Here is a 14,648-nt window from a genome sequence, read left to right as displayed (position 1 = left end):
TTATTTTTTTACCTACTTATATATTTTGCGTTAAATCATATTACTTATACGCTTTGACTACGTATAATTTAACAGCTAGAAAATAGTCAATGTATTTTGATAATGTTTTTTTAATCTCCTAATTACATTTCATATTTATATAAATTGCGTTGTTATTTAGTTTGTAGGTTGGGAACGTTGAGGTTGCTCAATGCTCATTATAAATAGTTAGGTACATAAGTACGTGTAGCTGTCGATAGCCACATACAACAAAACTGGACGTAGCTCACGGTTGGCAATTTTATTTGATGACAATGTCGACCGCAAGTGATCGGGCGCGGTTAGCAGCTTTTGAGCCACCAGTCATATCATTTCTCACACAGTCCACATTGCCTTTCGGTATGCCTTCCCTCCATCCATCCCACAGAGAGATCCCTCCACATGAATTCCTAAGTGTCAATAAAATACATAATAATGTTAAGGTAATTTTTGTTTATTTATCATAACTAAAATAGGTACTTAACAATTGTCACTAGTCTTCGAAGGGTCGCATCTCGCCCCAGTTACGTCCATAGGTCAGCTCAATAGGCAATGTCATGTTCATACCGGAGTCCCGGCCTACATGTTCCATGGCATACTTGATCATCACTGGATTCAGAAGGTTCTAGTTAGTTAATATCACATCACAAAATGAAAACAGATATAAGTAATGGACAATATACATACCTACAATCGGCAAAAGGTGAAGTTGACAAAGCTGCCTGCCCACTGAGGTGGAGCGGAGATGTGGGGATTCAAGATTCAAAATAGCATTGGGTTGTAATCTCCGCTCCGCTGGATTAATGGTTGATTCCCCACATCTCCGCTCCGCTCTTCCTCAGTGGACAGGCAGACCTTAAACCCGTTTAAAGTGGCAGTTTCGCAAGTCAGCCCTGGACGGGACGAAAACTCCAATTGAAATAATTCGTTTGTCTTAACAGCCCATCATTTAAGGCCTACGCGTCTAAAGACTGATACGATAATGGTATTATAGGAAGTGATGAACATACTAGTCAGTCAGTAAGAAAAATGTATATTAGATTACGATATGGTTGAAAGTGTTGCTGCATGTCCGAAACTAATACTATTACCTTCCTTCTAATAATAAAATTAAAGTGCAGTAAAAACTTTCTATAGTAATGTGCACACAAAATTGGAAAGGGAACCATGTATTTACCACATATACAGTAAGTACCACAACGGAAATTTTACCAGCAGCTCTATCCACATGGGCTTCAGCAACTTCCCATACTAATTCGTCGTGTATCTGCAGCACCAAACGACTGGCCACTGCTTTGGATTCAAAGCGACGCTGCACTGCGACCATCGCTTTCTTGCATAAGTCCGCTGCCGAACCTACGAATAGTACATAGGTGCATATCGAAATCGTTTATTCCACTCACTTGCACGCGCACTAATTTCGAACCTAGAAATGAATCCGCGCGAACGTTCACTACGAAACAGGTCAATGCGCACCTGAGAAACCGAAATGTAGGTATACTTCCGCCGGACGAATATTCGGCGACCAGATAGCGAATATTCGGCAGATGGTCAGGCCGAACATCCGGTATCCGGCTAAACACCTATCCGTTGCATCTCTAGAAAAATTAATGCCTCCTAGTTACTACAAGAGAGAATGTGAAAGCTAGGTTGTGAAGGAAAATTACTCTCAGATCGATATAAGTTCATTTCATACAGTCATTTCATTCAGAGTATTAGAGACGTCGTGCTTCGTGTTTTTTGTTACATCAGAGATGTGCAGGAAGATTTTAACGGCCTGCCGCTCCGCCTGAGCCCGCAGGGTCACGTCAGCGTCAGCGCTGGCTATGTGCGGCGAGCGTTGCCTTACCGACAACGGGACCGAAGGATTTTAGAGCGAAGTATGTACCTTATGGGAAATAATTATTTACCTTGCACGATGAAGTTAACAGCTTGTCGCTCCGCCTGAGCTCGCAAAGTCGCGTCAGCGCTGGATATGTGCGGGAAACAACGCGCGCGCCCGCAGAGAGAGCGGAGCGCGCCGCTCGTTGCTTTTGCGACTACGGCGCGGCCGAAGGACTTTAGAGCGGGGAATGTACCTTATGGGGGGTAAAAGGTAGGTTTAAATTTGCATGCGGCCCAGTGTGGTGAACGACCGAGGGTGATTGATATATGTATGGAAAGTGTTATTTTAATCTTAGTGAACAACTCAAAAAGTCCAACCACGACTGACAATAGCCATCATGATACTGCCTACTGCCTACCCATTAAAATATTAAGGAAATGACTCACGATTGAAACTGGACATAACGCTCAAGGCCTGCTCATAGCCTATGTTCAGTATTTCCATAAGCTTCCGAGCACCGGCGCCGTAAAGACTCGCGTAGACTATACGCTTCGTGCGCTCGCGGTCTTCCGACAATACTTCATCTACTGGCTTGTTTAACCTGGGACGAAAAATATGATGTTACAATGGTTTTAGGGCGAATTGCACCAACCACAATTAGCGGACCAACCAGTGAACTATGAAACCCTCGATACAGTAATATAGTGCAACCGACCTTCAATGTTGAGATTTGTGGTTGAGATAAAAGATCTTACGGATGAACTTAACGTTACTGCACGGGGAGACAAAATCGGTGAGACGTGAGACTGCGTTGGTTAGGTAATAATTATGGAGATAATGATTGAGAATAGTGCTCACAGAAACTAACTGAGCTGTTCTGAAGCCAAGATCCGCTTGCCATCTGCAGCGTGAGATACTTGTTAAAAAAAAAGTTGTGCAAACCTTCTGTATAGCTGTAGATACTTACCACTTAGCAGCAAGCACTCGGAACAGATCCTGGCCACTTCTTAAAGCGTCCTGTAATATAGCGTCATCAGCAGCGTGAGCGAACACGCGGCACTCGATGTGTTTAAAGTCAGCGGCTATGAAGCAGTGAGAGGGCCGAGCGGTGTACACGGAGCGAAAGTTTAGGGTCGGCTCTTGGGAAAAAAGCAAAAGATTCATAAGCTGTATAGTATGTAATGTATCTAGAGTTTAAATTAAAGACAAGTCAAGTTAAATTTGGGCAACAATACCAGCAAATTCTTTGATGAACACAGAAAAGGAGGGAAGAAAGGTAGGTACCTATGTGATAATGTGACTTACCCTGATCGTCATAATTTTGAGGAAATACGACGAGGCTGAACGGTGCTTTGGGAATAGCTTGCAGATTTGGGTTGTTTGAGGCGATGCGACCAGTTGCAGCTGCCATCTGTACCCTACCAATAAGTGAATGATACTGTTTAGTCAGTTACAGCGGAACAAAGTAGCTAAAGAAATTCTGTAGACTTACCAAATAGGCTTAACAGAGCCATCCTTTACGTGCTGGGCTATGCCGGTGAGAAAAGTTGCGTGCGCTTTATGCAGATGACGGTATTCCAGGATTAGCCGTGGTAGGGGGTGTACTGAGACCAGTCCACGCAACTGAAGGTAAAGGAGTAGGTAGTTAAATTTTATGTTTTTCAGTGATCCCATCCAAATTGACAATTACATAAAAATGGGTCTCATTTTTAGATGGTTTAATAACTTGCAAGCGATTTCAAATAGGCAATTCTTTCTAAAAGTTTAGGTTATAATAAATGTTAAGGCGGTCACAATTGTCACAAATAGTTTAAACGTCTGTGAAGACCTCAATAAACTATTTAAATAAGTATCTTAAGAAAATATAGTTCAGTTCTTGACTCAAACTACTCAGAGAAGAAGAAGAGAAACAACCACTTGAACTTGTTCTCACTTTCATATGTTTTCGTGTCTTTGTAAGCATTCTAAATTTAAGAATAGGTATTGTTACTAACTAACCATAGTTTCCGATGTAGATTTCGCTCCTTTGCCAATCGTTTCTTTAATCTTCAAGTTATTTTTCGTATCCAACTGCAGTTCGTCATACAGAATGGTACGCACTTGCAAAGTCGAATTTATCTGAAAAGTCTTCCCTGCTGCTTTGTAGCACTCTTGCTCTACTAACTTCATTTTTGTTAGAAGAATGTCCTCCATCAACTTAAGTTTTTCTAGATCTACGCTTACTCCACGATATTCCATTCCTATTAGAGTAAAAATGTGTTAAAGAAAGAGGGTCCTTAATGCTACCCTGAGGAACTCCATACTTGAGCAGATGCTTTCCTTACACAACATAAAGTAATTATATAAAAGTGCAAAACTTTTTAGAAATCACCTGCAATAACGGGTAACAGAGGCATCTCAATTTCGACAAAAATGTTCCAAACGCAATTTTCTGTTAGCAAAGATTTCAGCTTATCGAAGCATTCTCTAAGTAGAGTTATGTACCAGGCAGCCTTTTGCAATATGCACTCTGTGGCTATAGTGAATTCTGGTGTGAAACCTAGAAGCTTTTGTAGCTCCGCAAAATTTTCTGGAGGATTGTCTGGGTCTATGAGACTGCCTCCTATCTGTAAAACAGCACATTAAGTTTTTTCTTTATCTTAATATTCTTAATAGATGTAAGTATTAATTTTCTCTGACAAGACAAATTATTCCTGTTACCTTGGCATCGTACAAGTTGAATGCATTTTGCTTTAACTCTATACCATATTTATCAATCAGATATATAAGCATTGGCTTGGCATTATAGCATATCACTTGCCACTTTTCAAGCAATTGCCTCAGGAGATCACTGAAACCAAAAAAAAAGTAAGTTTTAATGACAATATACTGAAACACCCAACTAATCAGTAGAATATGGCGCAATATTAAAATTTTCTACTGGACGTCAACTCTTCGCACCTACATTTTTATAAATTTGCCGCCTTTTTTACTGACAATTATACTTACAAAGTCTTGTTGTTTGGTTGATTATCTTTGAAGTAGAAGAATTTCTCTTGCGATTGGATCATTATGCCTTCAGAAACACAAGAATCTTCTGTATGATGGTTGTTAAGTTGACAAAATCCATTCCTAAAAATATTTTAATATTAATTAGGTACTCTAAATTACCTACAGACTTACTACCATATTTCGAACATAACCTACTTACTTGTAAATTAACACCATAGCAATATCATCTTCTGTCCTTATTAAATCATTAATGGGATGTAAATTGCTTTCATCTATCGTCATCACCTCAAATGTAACGTTTTTTACTGGAATCTGTGATTTAATAGGAGGGACAAATTTCGATTTTACTTTTTTATCTTTGACAGCCTCCTTATTTTTCGTCTGATCGTCGTTTGTCTCTTTCGTCTTGCTTTCATATTGGCCTTTAACAGGTGGTCCAAATTTCATTTTACCATCCCTTTCAGCCAGTCTCGATTGTACTACTTTCTTATTCTTAGTTTTCGGTTTCTTGTCGATTATTTTATCTAATGGATTTTTGACAGCTTCTGATCCATTATGTATTGCAGATTTGGGTTCATTTATTTCCATTGCGTCGTTTTTATTCAGTACCTCGATTTGGCTTAGTGGTCTTATGAGAGATTTTGTTCTGATAGTAGTTTCTGCTGGTTCTTTAAGTGTTTCAATAACTGTAACCTTATTAGTAACTGTGCTCCTTTTACCATCGTAGGGGCTTTTTTCGGCATTCATTACATGGGTTTCGGTCGTGTTTGGCACAATCAAATCACTGGCTCCGTATTGGACAATTTCGTTTTCCACAAGATTGTTTGATTCAACATCATCAAGCCAATTTTTAACTGATTTTGTACTATTTACTTTCTTTAAGTTTTTCATCAATGTTTTTTCTATTATACCGTCCTTACATATTATCTTTTTAACCTTTTTTGATAAAGTGTTATTAGCTTTTACTTCAGATTTAGGTTTAATTACTTTGTTATTAAATTGTTTTTGCTTTTTCTTTTTATCCTTAGGAAATTCAATCTTAAAGTTATTATATGTATCATTTTCTGACCTTGTTATTATTGGCATGGGGTATTTTATATTTTCAAATAGATCTGTATCAAACATGTCGTCCCAATCTACATTTTTTTCAGCCCTCTCTTTTCTACTTCTTACACTTACGTCTTTAACCGGATCATTTATATTTATACCATCAGCCTCTTTATTTAATAACTGCAGAAACGTTTTTGCTGGTATATTAGCATCAATGTATTTCTTACTCGAAAGTAATTTCTCATGAATGCCATCAAAATTAATTACTGGTGTTATCATATCATTTGCTGTCAATATTTCTTCTTCGTTAGTATTTGGTATATCAACAGTTTTTGCTAAACCATTAGATGTTATCAGAACAGCTTCATTCGGTGATGTACAATTGGTAACATCACGCAACACTTGGTTCATGGGCACTTCAGGCAAATCATTACTAGGGGTTTGCCTTTTATTATTTTGTACACCATGGTTTTGTATAAGGGAATTACTATTGACAATCTGATTAGTTGGACCAAAATCTTTTTCAGTGTTATTTTTGTCTACAAAGGTTGATTGTTCAGATGGTATAACTGAGGGTAATCTTGGTACAGCAAAGTGGTCGTCATTGTAGTATGATTCCTGGTTGATTTCTTTTCCATAGTCAGTATCAGTACCTAGACGTGTAGTAGACGGCAAATAACCTTGGCCATCAGGTGCTCGTGGTATGAGAAAGTTGTTTGCGTCAGGGTTATCTGATGACCGGTAAATCTGTCTATTTTCATTACATCTATTACTGTCAGCTCCTGGACTGGATGGCACAGACGGTATAGACGGAACAGAGCGAGGGTAGTTGTTAAATTCTCTAAAATATAAAGACCCAAGTTAATAAAATCGCCATTAGAATTAAGTAGAATGAATTGGATAAAACAATTAGATATATCGGAACCGCGAAAGTGATCAATAATATCTGAACAAGCAATCTAATGCCTCGACATCAGAAGCTGTTGACACATTCGTGAGCACCTTGGTTGCTCAGACGTACCTACCTACTTGAGGGCTTATAGGAAGCAGTCAAAAAATAGTACCTATAAAGTTTTATTTATTGTTTATTAAGAAACAAACGCTGTGTGGTTTTAGGTGTAGTTAAATAGGCAAGGTTTGAAAATGAGGTCAGATTGATCACGTATTTATTTATCTCTTATCGAAAATAAACACTAGACTCCTCGTGTATAATGCCTACGAAGAATAGTATTATATCACAATTTCATACGTACCTCGTATATTGTCTTCTATTTTGAATGTGACGCCGATTTTCATTTTCAAGTCCTGTCAAATCCGTATTAAAAACTTTATTTATAAAATAATAATAAGGTACCTAGGCAAAGTAAAATTCATCATCATAAATCATAAGACATAAGATAAGACTATACAAATATATAGTTAGTTAGAAGCAGTTTTCTTTTAGGGATAGCGGATAGGAATTTACCTGTCCGCCAATTTTTTATCAAAGTATCTAAAACACTTCGCCCAAAAGGTGATAAATGTTTCTTGTAACAATTGGGGTTGAATTGATGAAAATTACGATGATTCATGTTGTTTAGCACTTTTAAGAATACTTCCGGAATATATTATTTAGTGATGAATACTCAGTGAATACTACATTCACATTTCGCAACTTTCACATTTCAACTTTCCCGCCGATTTTATTTTTTCAACCGACGAAAAAAAAAAACGGAGGAGGTTCTCAAGTCGACGCGTATATTTTTTTTTTACATTTATACAGTCCAAATTGTAACTAGATATTTTATAAATAAGTCCGTTGTAAGCTTAACAATGATCAATTAGGACCCGAACATAATTCAATTGTCATCGTATCTGTCAATGTCAAAACAAAGAATTGTAATCGGAGCGGAGTTAATGAGGAAAAAAACTAAATAATTAATTATTTTCCGCGTAAAAATAGCAATCAATATGTAATATTACGAACCCACAGTGCGCGTAAATCACGAAAATGGCGTTGAATATAGACAGCTGCGACAGTTTGCCTCCTGACGAGGAGCCAAAACTCAAGTACGATCGGATGGGCAACGATGTACAAAACATTCTGTTGAAAGACGCAGTGAGCTGTATTTGTGTGCATACGAAATTTATATGTTTAGGAACTCAGTGGGGTGTGATTCACTTGTTGGACCATGAAGGGAACACGGTGCCATTATCTCAAGATGGTAAAGACAAGGAATTGCAGGCTCATGCGATAGCTGTGAACAGGATATCAGTTGATTTGAACGGGGACTACATCGCGAGCTGCTCGGACGACGGCAAGGTGCTGGTGTACGGGCTGTACACGGACGACAACGCTCACAACTTGAATCTCGGACGGGTGGTCAAGTCTGTGGCTTTGGATCCTTATTACTTCAAGTCGGGGTCTGGAAGGAGGTTTCTCACAGGTAAATAATTGGTACGATGCAAAAGTATTTTATGTTTAAACCACAAGCACAAGGTGTCAATAACTGGCCACCCTCCAATAACTAGCCACCTTATAAATACTAAAATGAATTGTGTTTATAGGTGAATAGAATTCATTTTTAGTATAAGGTGGCCAGTTATTAAATAGTGGCCAGTAATTGACGATTTACCCTAGTTTGTGAGTAATTTTAATTAGCCAAAACTGATTAAATGGAACTGATAAATCGCAATCTATATCAATTATTTTATGAAACAAACTTAGAGATTGATTTGATATTGTAAAATAAAACTAATTTTAATCCAGATATGTTACATTGTTCATTTATAACAGCTGGCTTGAGATTTTTCACAAATTCATCCATAAACTTTATGAAAATACACAAAAAAACAACCGTTTACTTATTTTTGCGCTTTAAACTAGTTTTAATCAATAAAGAAATGAAACAGAGGAGGCAGTTTAAATGATGACGTCATAATATGTTTGTTGTTGAAAGTAATTCATGTGACTTGTCAAGGTGATTTACATTGAGGATATGTGGCTTTCCATTTTATCTCAAAATTCCAACAGAAATTCTGTTAAAAAGTTCCTTATTGCACATGGAGCATAAGGAGCCTTCTCTGATAGAAAGCCACATACATTTATAATGCAATGTCCTATAGTGCATGACTGACAGTTTTTTTAATACATTTGATTTTTGATGAATTGATGATAGTCAACATCAAAGACATATTTTAATTTTTCACCTTATTTATTACATCAGGCAAATCAGTGACATCAACTATAATAGTCTTTCTGATGTTCCAGGCGACACCAAGCTGACGCTGTACGAGAAGACGTTCCTGAACCGACTGCGCAGCACCGTGCTCTGCGAGTGCGAGGGGCACGTGCAGGCCGTGGCCTGGCACGAGCGCTTCGTGGCCTGGGCCAGTGAGGTAACTACAGCGGGTAGGCTTTATCAAGGATGTAGCCATAGTTTATATAGATTTATCAGTGTCTAATCTCAACCCTACAATTTGCTCGCCCGTCAACCTCGCAAAGAACTGCATTTCACCGTACTCCGTACCTTGGGCACTTGAGGCACTTCACAGACCTCTTCCATCAGAATATGGAGCACCCAAGAGCACATCTTCGGCCCCGCGGCCCGCTGGTTCGCAAAAATGCCCCTCAGTGAGACACTCTGGGCTTCCGAGCCTTTGGCCCAGTTAAAACGGTTTAAGCGTGTATACATGTCCAAAATTTCAGTTAGGACCAACTTTGCGAATATGATTGATTATTTATAATAATTATAATGCAGCTTTTGTAGATTCGAAAATTCTATATATCCCATGTTTGCAAAATGATACACTTAGACATGTAGGTAAGTATGTCAATTAATGCACAATCTTCCTTAAAAAACCGGGCAAGTGCGAGTCGGACTCGCGCACGAAGGGTTCCGTACCATAATGCAAAAAAAAAAAACAAAAAAAAAGCAAAAAAAAAAACGGTCACCCATCCAAATACTGACCACTCCCGACGTTGCTTAACTTTGGTCAAAAATCACGTTTGTTGTATGGGAGCCCCATTTAAATCTTTATTTTATTCTGTTTTTAGTATTTGTTGTTATAGCGGCAACAGAAATACATCATCTGTGAAAATTTCAACTGTCTAGCTATCACGGTTCGTGAGATACAGCCTGGTGACAGACGGACGGACGGACGGACGGACGGACGGACAGCGAAGTCTTAGTAATAGGGTCCCGTTTTACCCTTTGGGTACGGAACCCTAAAAATTAATTTATTGTATCACGCCTTTGACTGATTTTCCGTTTAGGCAGCCAAGCCATATTAATTGGTTCAACAAATAAACTTGATTCATATTTCACAGGTCGGAGTTCGGGTGTACGACCTGGTGGCGCGCTGCTCCCTCGGCCTCATACCCTGGGAGAAGACCAGCGTGGACTCAATCGAGGACTACCGCTGCAACCTCCTCTGGTCTGCGCCCAAGACCCTCATGATCGGCTGGGTCGACACCATCAGGATATGCGTCATTCGAAAACGAAGTCAAATCGAACTCCAGACTAGAGACGATACGGAATACCTCGTCGATCCTGTCTATACTTTCCAAACGGATTATTTCATCAGTGGTTTAGGACCTCTGGAAAACCAATTAGTACTCCTAGGAGTACCTAAAGAGTGTGATGCAGAAACCATGAAAGCGCAAAGACCGGTGTTAGCGGTCGCTGATTATAAAGATTGCGATTTCAGCGAGGTTTCAACAGATAGTCTGAACATAAGAGGCTATGAGGAGTACTCCTGCAACGATTACTATCTAGACATGCTTATTGAAGAGAATAGATTCTTCATAGTATCGCCTAAGGACATAGTGATTGCCAGTCCATATGATATCGATGACAGAGTCAACTGGCTAACCGAGCATGGCCGGTATGAGAAAGCTATAAGTGTCTTAGAAGAAGTCGGGGGAAAAACGAACAAAAATTCAGTAATGACGGTTGGCGTTCAGTACTTAGATCACTTGATGTCTAAACACTTATACAGCGAAGCGGCCATATTATGCGCGAGGATATGTAAGAGTGATAAAGCTATGTGGGAAAAGCAGATCTTAAAATTTGCTGAAGTCAATCAGCTGAGAGCGGTCAGCGCTTATGTCCCTAAAACCCCTGAGAAAGCCCTCAGTTCTCATCTATACGAGTTAATCATTTATGAATACCTCAAAGTGGATCCTCCAGGATTCCTCAAAGTTGTCCAGGAGTGGAACCCTGGGCTGTACAAGACGGGAATCATCGTCAAAGCTGTGCTGGAACACATTCTTACCACCGAAGTAGATAAGAATATCTATTTAGAAGCACTCGCCTTACTCTATTGCCATCAAAAGAAATACGATAAAGCTTTAACCACATACTTGACACTCGGCCATAACGACGTCTTCACACTAATAACAACTTACAAAATGTACAACGTCATACACAATAAGATTTTAGAACTAATGACACTCGACTGTGATAAAACTCTTTCTATTCTTGTCAACTCACGCGATAAAATACCTGTAGAAGTTGTTAAGAAGCAATTGGAAAACCACGACATGTATCTCTTTAAGTACCTTGACGCATATAGTAAGGTAGAACAGAACGGGAAATACCACGGAGAGTTAGTGAAGCTATACGCTAAATATGCAAGCGCAAAGCTACTTCCATTTCTTAAAAGCAGCGATAACTATCCCATAGAACAAGCACTAGATATCTGTCAAAGCAATAATTTCTACCCCGAAATGGTATTTCTACTTGGTCGAATAGGTAGAACGCAGGAAGCTCTCCAGATCATAATAGAAAAACTGAATGATATAAACCAAGCGATCACTTTCTGTCAAGAGCATAACGACACTGAACTTTGGACAGATTTGATAAAACAAACAGTTGACAAGCCAGAATATGTATCTCTCCTCCTCAAGCGGATAGGGAATTACTTAGATCCCCGGATGTTAATAGAAAATATTCAGCCCGGGTGTGAAATAAAAGACTTAAAGGATTCCCTTGCAAAAATGATGTGCGATTACCACTTACAGCTGTCTGTTCAAGAAGCCTGCAAGCCGATAACTTTAAAAAACTACTTCGAGTTACATGAAAAATTAATCCTCGGGCAGCAGAAAGGAATATCAGTGACAGATGACTTTGTATGCAGTAGCTGTCTAGGGAGGATTATCACTAGAGACTTGTCGAAGGCGTCTGATCTGATAGTGTTTAACTGCAGGCATTCGTTCCATATAGAGTGTTTGAGGCAAGTGGCGCCATCTCTAGACCATTGCGCGGTGTGCAGCGCGAGCGCTGACGCCAGCAGAGCGTTTGGGGACCCGAGCGGGGCTAACTAAACAGAAGGTGCACCTTAAAGGCTCATCAAACGCATAACGCGCTAGGTACTCGTCCGTTTCTATAAAATTTAACACTACACAAAACAGGGACACTAATACGCGCGCGATGTGTTGCAATATCGCTTGTGTTGTGCTAGCCCTTTGGTATGAGGCACCTGTCCCACCGCCGACGAGAAAACGACAAGCTATCGACCATTTTCTTGCTCAAAAAAAACATACAACCTAATTTAACCTTCTTTGAGATTTGGAAGTCGGTTAAAAATCAACTTGAAGATGTAGATTCCTTGTGAATAAAAGAGATGCAATTATTATTCCATGATCGCTTATTGTTTAGAACTTTCAATGAAAATTTCGTTAAGCATCGGCGGTGTGGCAGACGCCTGATAATGGTAAAAGGAACTTACCTACGAAACGAACACTATTGGCTACTAGTAAGTCATACAAGCTCAACCCTAGATAGAACTGCATATTCGAAATGTATTCATATTTTTCCATGTAAAATTAGGTTTATTTTGTACTAAAACTTATAAACGTTGTAAAGTCCCCTTGAATAAATGAAGCGATTTCAAAACCTTGGGCTGTGCCTACAACCTACGCTAATCCACATTCTATGTTTCACCCTTTGATTGCCAAGGAGGCCGTCTTAGAAAGCATCATATTTTCAAGTACCTAAGAATCCTAATACATTTGTTTGTACCAATTATGCTGGCGTGTGCATGACATTTTAGGACAAATGGCATTATACTTAGGCGTTATTATATTTAATTTATTTACGTCTGCTGGCAACGCAATCCTGTTTAAATGTGTACAATAAGCTGATAACTGATCCCCCTGCAAACAAGTTTCTATGCAGGAAGTCAGTTAAATCTGCAACTTACTGTACAAATATTTATTGAAGGTGACTGTACATACACGTAACATAATTAACAATATTCATATACTTAATATAGAATACAAATGATGTGTCGGTGCTTTTATAATGAAGTGGCTTGTAATAAATTCATTATGCCAATTAAACTTGTATCATACTAATATTTCGTTATTATTTTGTTGTGTACAAGGTTGTATTATATTTACTTTCACCTGCTTTCACAACTTGGAATAATGGAACGTGCATGAACTGTAGAGGGCAGCACAGAAGCCCTTTGCAAAGTGGCGCAAAGTGTAAATGTCAAGTAAGTATCCGATTTGGCCGTAGGAACTTGTCCAACGTAGTGATTATATTCTCTTTGCTTGTCCCCACCACTCATGCTCAATCCAGTTTAATACTAGATTCATGGATGCAGCTTACACACTTGGGAAATTTGTGCGGAGCGCACCAGTATTATTATTCCACTGTCATAATTTGAAAATGACAGCTGTCAAACGGTGCGATGCAGCTTTACACCCTAGGGTATCCCTAGGGAAATTGGTGCGGACCGCACCAGTATTATTATTACTTGTCAGTTGGTGCGACGTGCATGCCCATCGCACCACTATTAATAATAATTATGTGCGATGGAAGCTTAAGGCCGTAACACACTACCGCACCGCACCAAGGTCTTATATCGCTTTCTCGCTCTTACTTATGGGTGCGTCGCACAATGCCCTTGGTGCGGTGCGATAGTGTGTTACCACTACTACACACTATCGATAAATGCGCCGCACCGCACCAAGGTCGCGGTCGGTGCGATTGGTTTGTTACTACTTTAAGCGATATCCAGACGGGATGATCAAATCGACCGATTTGATTAGAAATCAAATTGGCGTCAATCTCCAATTTAATCACCAATTTTAGATTTATGGTGATATTAGAATTAGAGCCCTCTAAATTGAAAACATGACCCAGAACGAAAATACTGGCGTCACAAATTGGTATTCTTGCGTCCGCACCTCATTTTATCGGTAATATCGGTAATTATCGGCGGTTGAATTCGGCGAGCCAAATTGACTTATGCGTCCGCACGTCCTGATTCGATCGGGCAATTTAATCAGATTGCCGAAAAATTTATTAGTCTGGATACGCCTTCGTCGGTGATGACATTTGCGTTTCTTTATATACAATTCCAATCGCAAAATATAATTAATTGTGGTGAATGCTTATTCTTAACTAACTTGAAATATTTTTTTAAAAACACTTTCGTTGTAATTTAATATTTTTATTATTTTAAACTGCTTACCTAGAAATTGAATGCAACCGTTTCTATTTTACTTAAGGCTTAATTGACCAATTTGGCTGAATGGCATTATATCATTATCCTATGCGAAAAGGGGATGAATTAAAAACAACTATCCTCACTCACGTTAGTTTAGTTTTCATTCAAGAAGAGATTGATACTACACTAAACCAAGTTTTTTAATCACGAAGTTTTACCTAAATGGTTGTAAAATAAGACAAGTGTGTGTGGTGACTGTGTGTTGTGTGAAAATGACAGACATGCCTCCTTATCTCGCTGTAAAAGATGAGGAGGACAGTGC

General features: G+C 39.0%; 3 protein-coding genes across 3 annotated transcripts in view; 1 reads left to right on the top strand and 2 right to left on the bottom strand.

The window, feature by feature from the left end:
• LOC134791246 (phosphomannomutase) overlaps positions 1 to 14,648 on the bottom strand; it is a 317,911-nt gene that overhangs the window by 244,706 nt on the left and 58,557 nt on the right. The gene's annotated exons all lie outside the window — the stretch shown is intronic.
• Positions 512 to 7,455, bottom strand: LOC134791598 (DNA polymerase I-like). The gene is made up of 13 exons (XM_063762647.1): positions 7,350 to 7,455; positions 5,034 to 6,615; positions 4,832 to 4,954; positions 4,544 to 4,673; positions 4,215 to 4,449; positions 3,842 to 4,083; positions 3,336 to 3,466; positions 3,149 to 3,261; positions 2,811 to 2,982; positions 2,290 to 2,444; positions 1,929 to 2,096; positions 1,231 to 1,374; positions 512 to 627 (listed from the first exon to the last, which is right to left on the bottom strand). The coding sequence occupies exons 1-13, from the start codon at positions 7,453 to 7,455 to the stop codon at positions 512 to 514; spliced, it is 3,417 nt and encodes a 1,138-aa protein (XP_063618717.1).
• Positions 7,702 to 13,208, top strand: LOC134791226 (vacuolar protein sorting-associated protein 41 homolog). The gene is made up of 3 exons (XM_063762202.1): positions 7,702 to 8,310; positions 9,135 to 9,262; positions 10,194 to 13,208. The coding sequence occupies exons 1-3, from the start codon at positions 7,875 to 7,877 to the stop codon at positions 12,189 to 12,191; spliced, it is 2,562 nt and encodes an 853-aa protein (XP_063618272.1). The 5' UTR covers positions 7,702 to 7,874; the 3' UTR covers positions 12,192 to 13,208.

This window comes from Cydia splendana, chromosome 6, assembly GCF_910591565.1.
Source record: "Cydia splendana chromosome 6, ilCydSple1.2, whole genome shotgun sequence".
NCBI classification, from domain to species: Eukaryota; Metazoa; Arthropoda; class Insecta; order Lepidoptera; family Tortricidae; genus Cydia; species Cydia splendana.
Note: the sequence above shows the minus strand (reverse complement) of the source record. Positions and strands in the feature narration are given on the sequence as shown.

Coding starts and splice junctions, on each gene's coding strand:
- LOC134791598 (XM_063762647.1), bottom strand. CDS start 7,455: ATGAATCATCGTAATTTTCATCAATTCAACCCCAATTGTTACAAGAAA. Junction 4,084..4,214: donor TCTGTTACCCGTTATTGCAG/GTGATTTCTAAA, acceptor TTACTCTAATAG/GAATGGAATATCGTGGAGTA. Junction 2,445..2,810: donor CGAGTGCTTGCTGCTAAGTG/GTAAGTATCTAC, acceptor TTTTCGTCCCAG/GTTAAACAAGCCAGTAGATG.
- LOC134791226 (XM_063762202.1), top strand. CDS start 7,875: ATGGCGTTGAATATAGACAGCTGCGACAGTTTGCCTCCTGACGAGGAG. Junction 8,311..9,134: donor TGGAAGGAGGTTTCTCACAG/GTAAATAATTGG, acceptor CTGATGTTCCAG/GCGACACCAAGCTGACGCTG. Junction 9,263..10,193: donor TCGTGGCCTGGGCCAGTGAG/GTAACTACAGCG, acceptor CATATTTCACAG/GTCGGAGTTCGGGTGTACGA.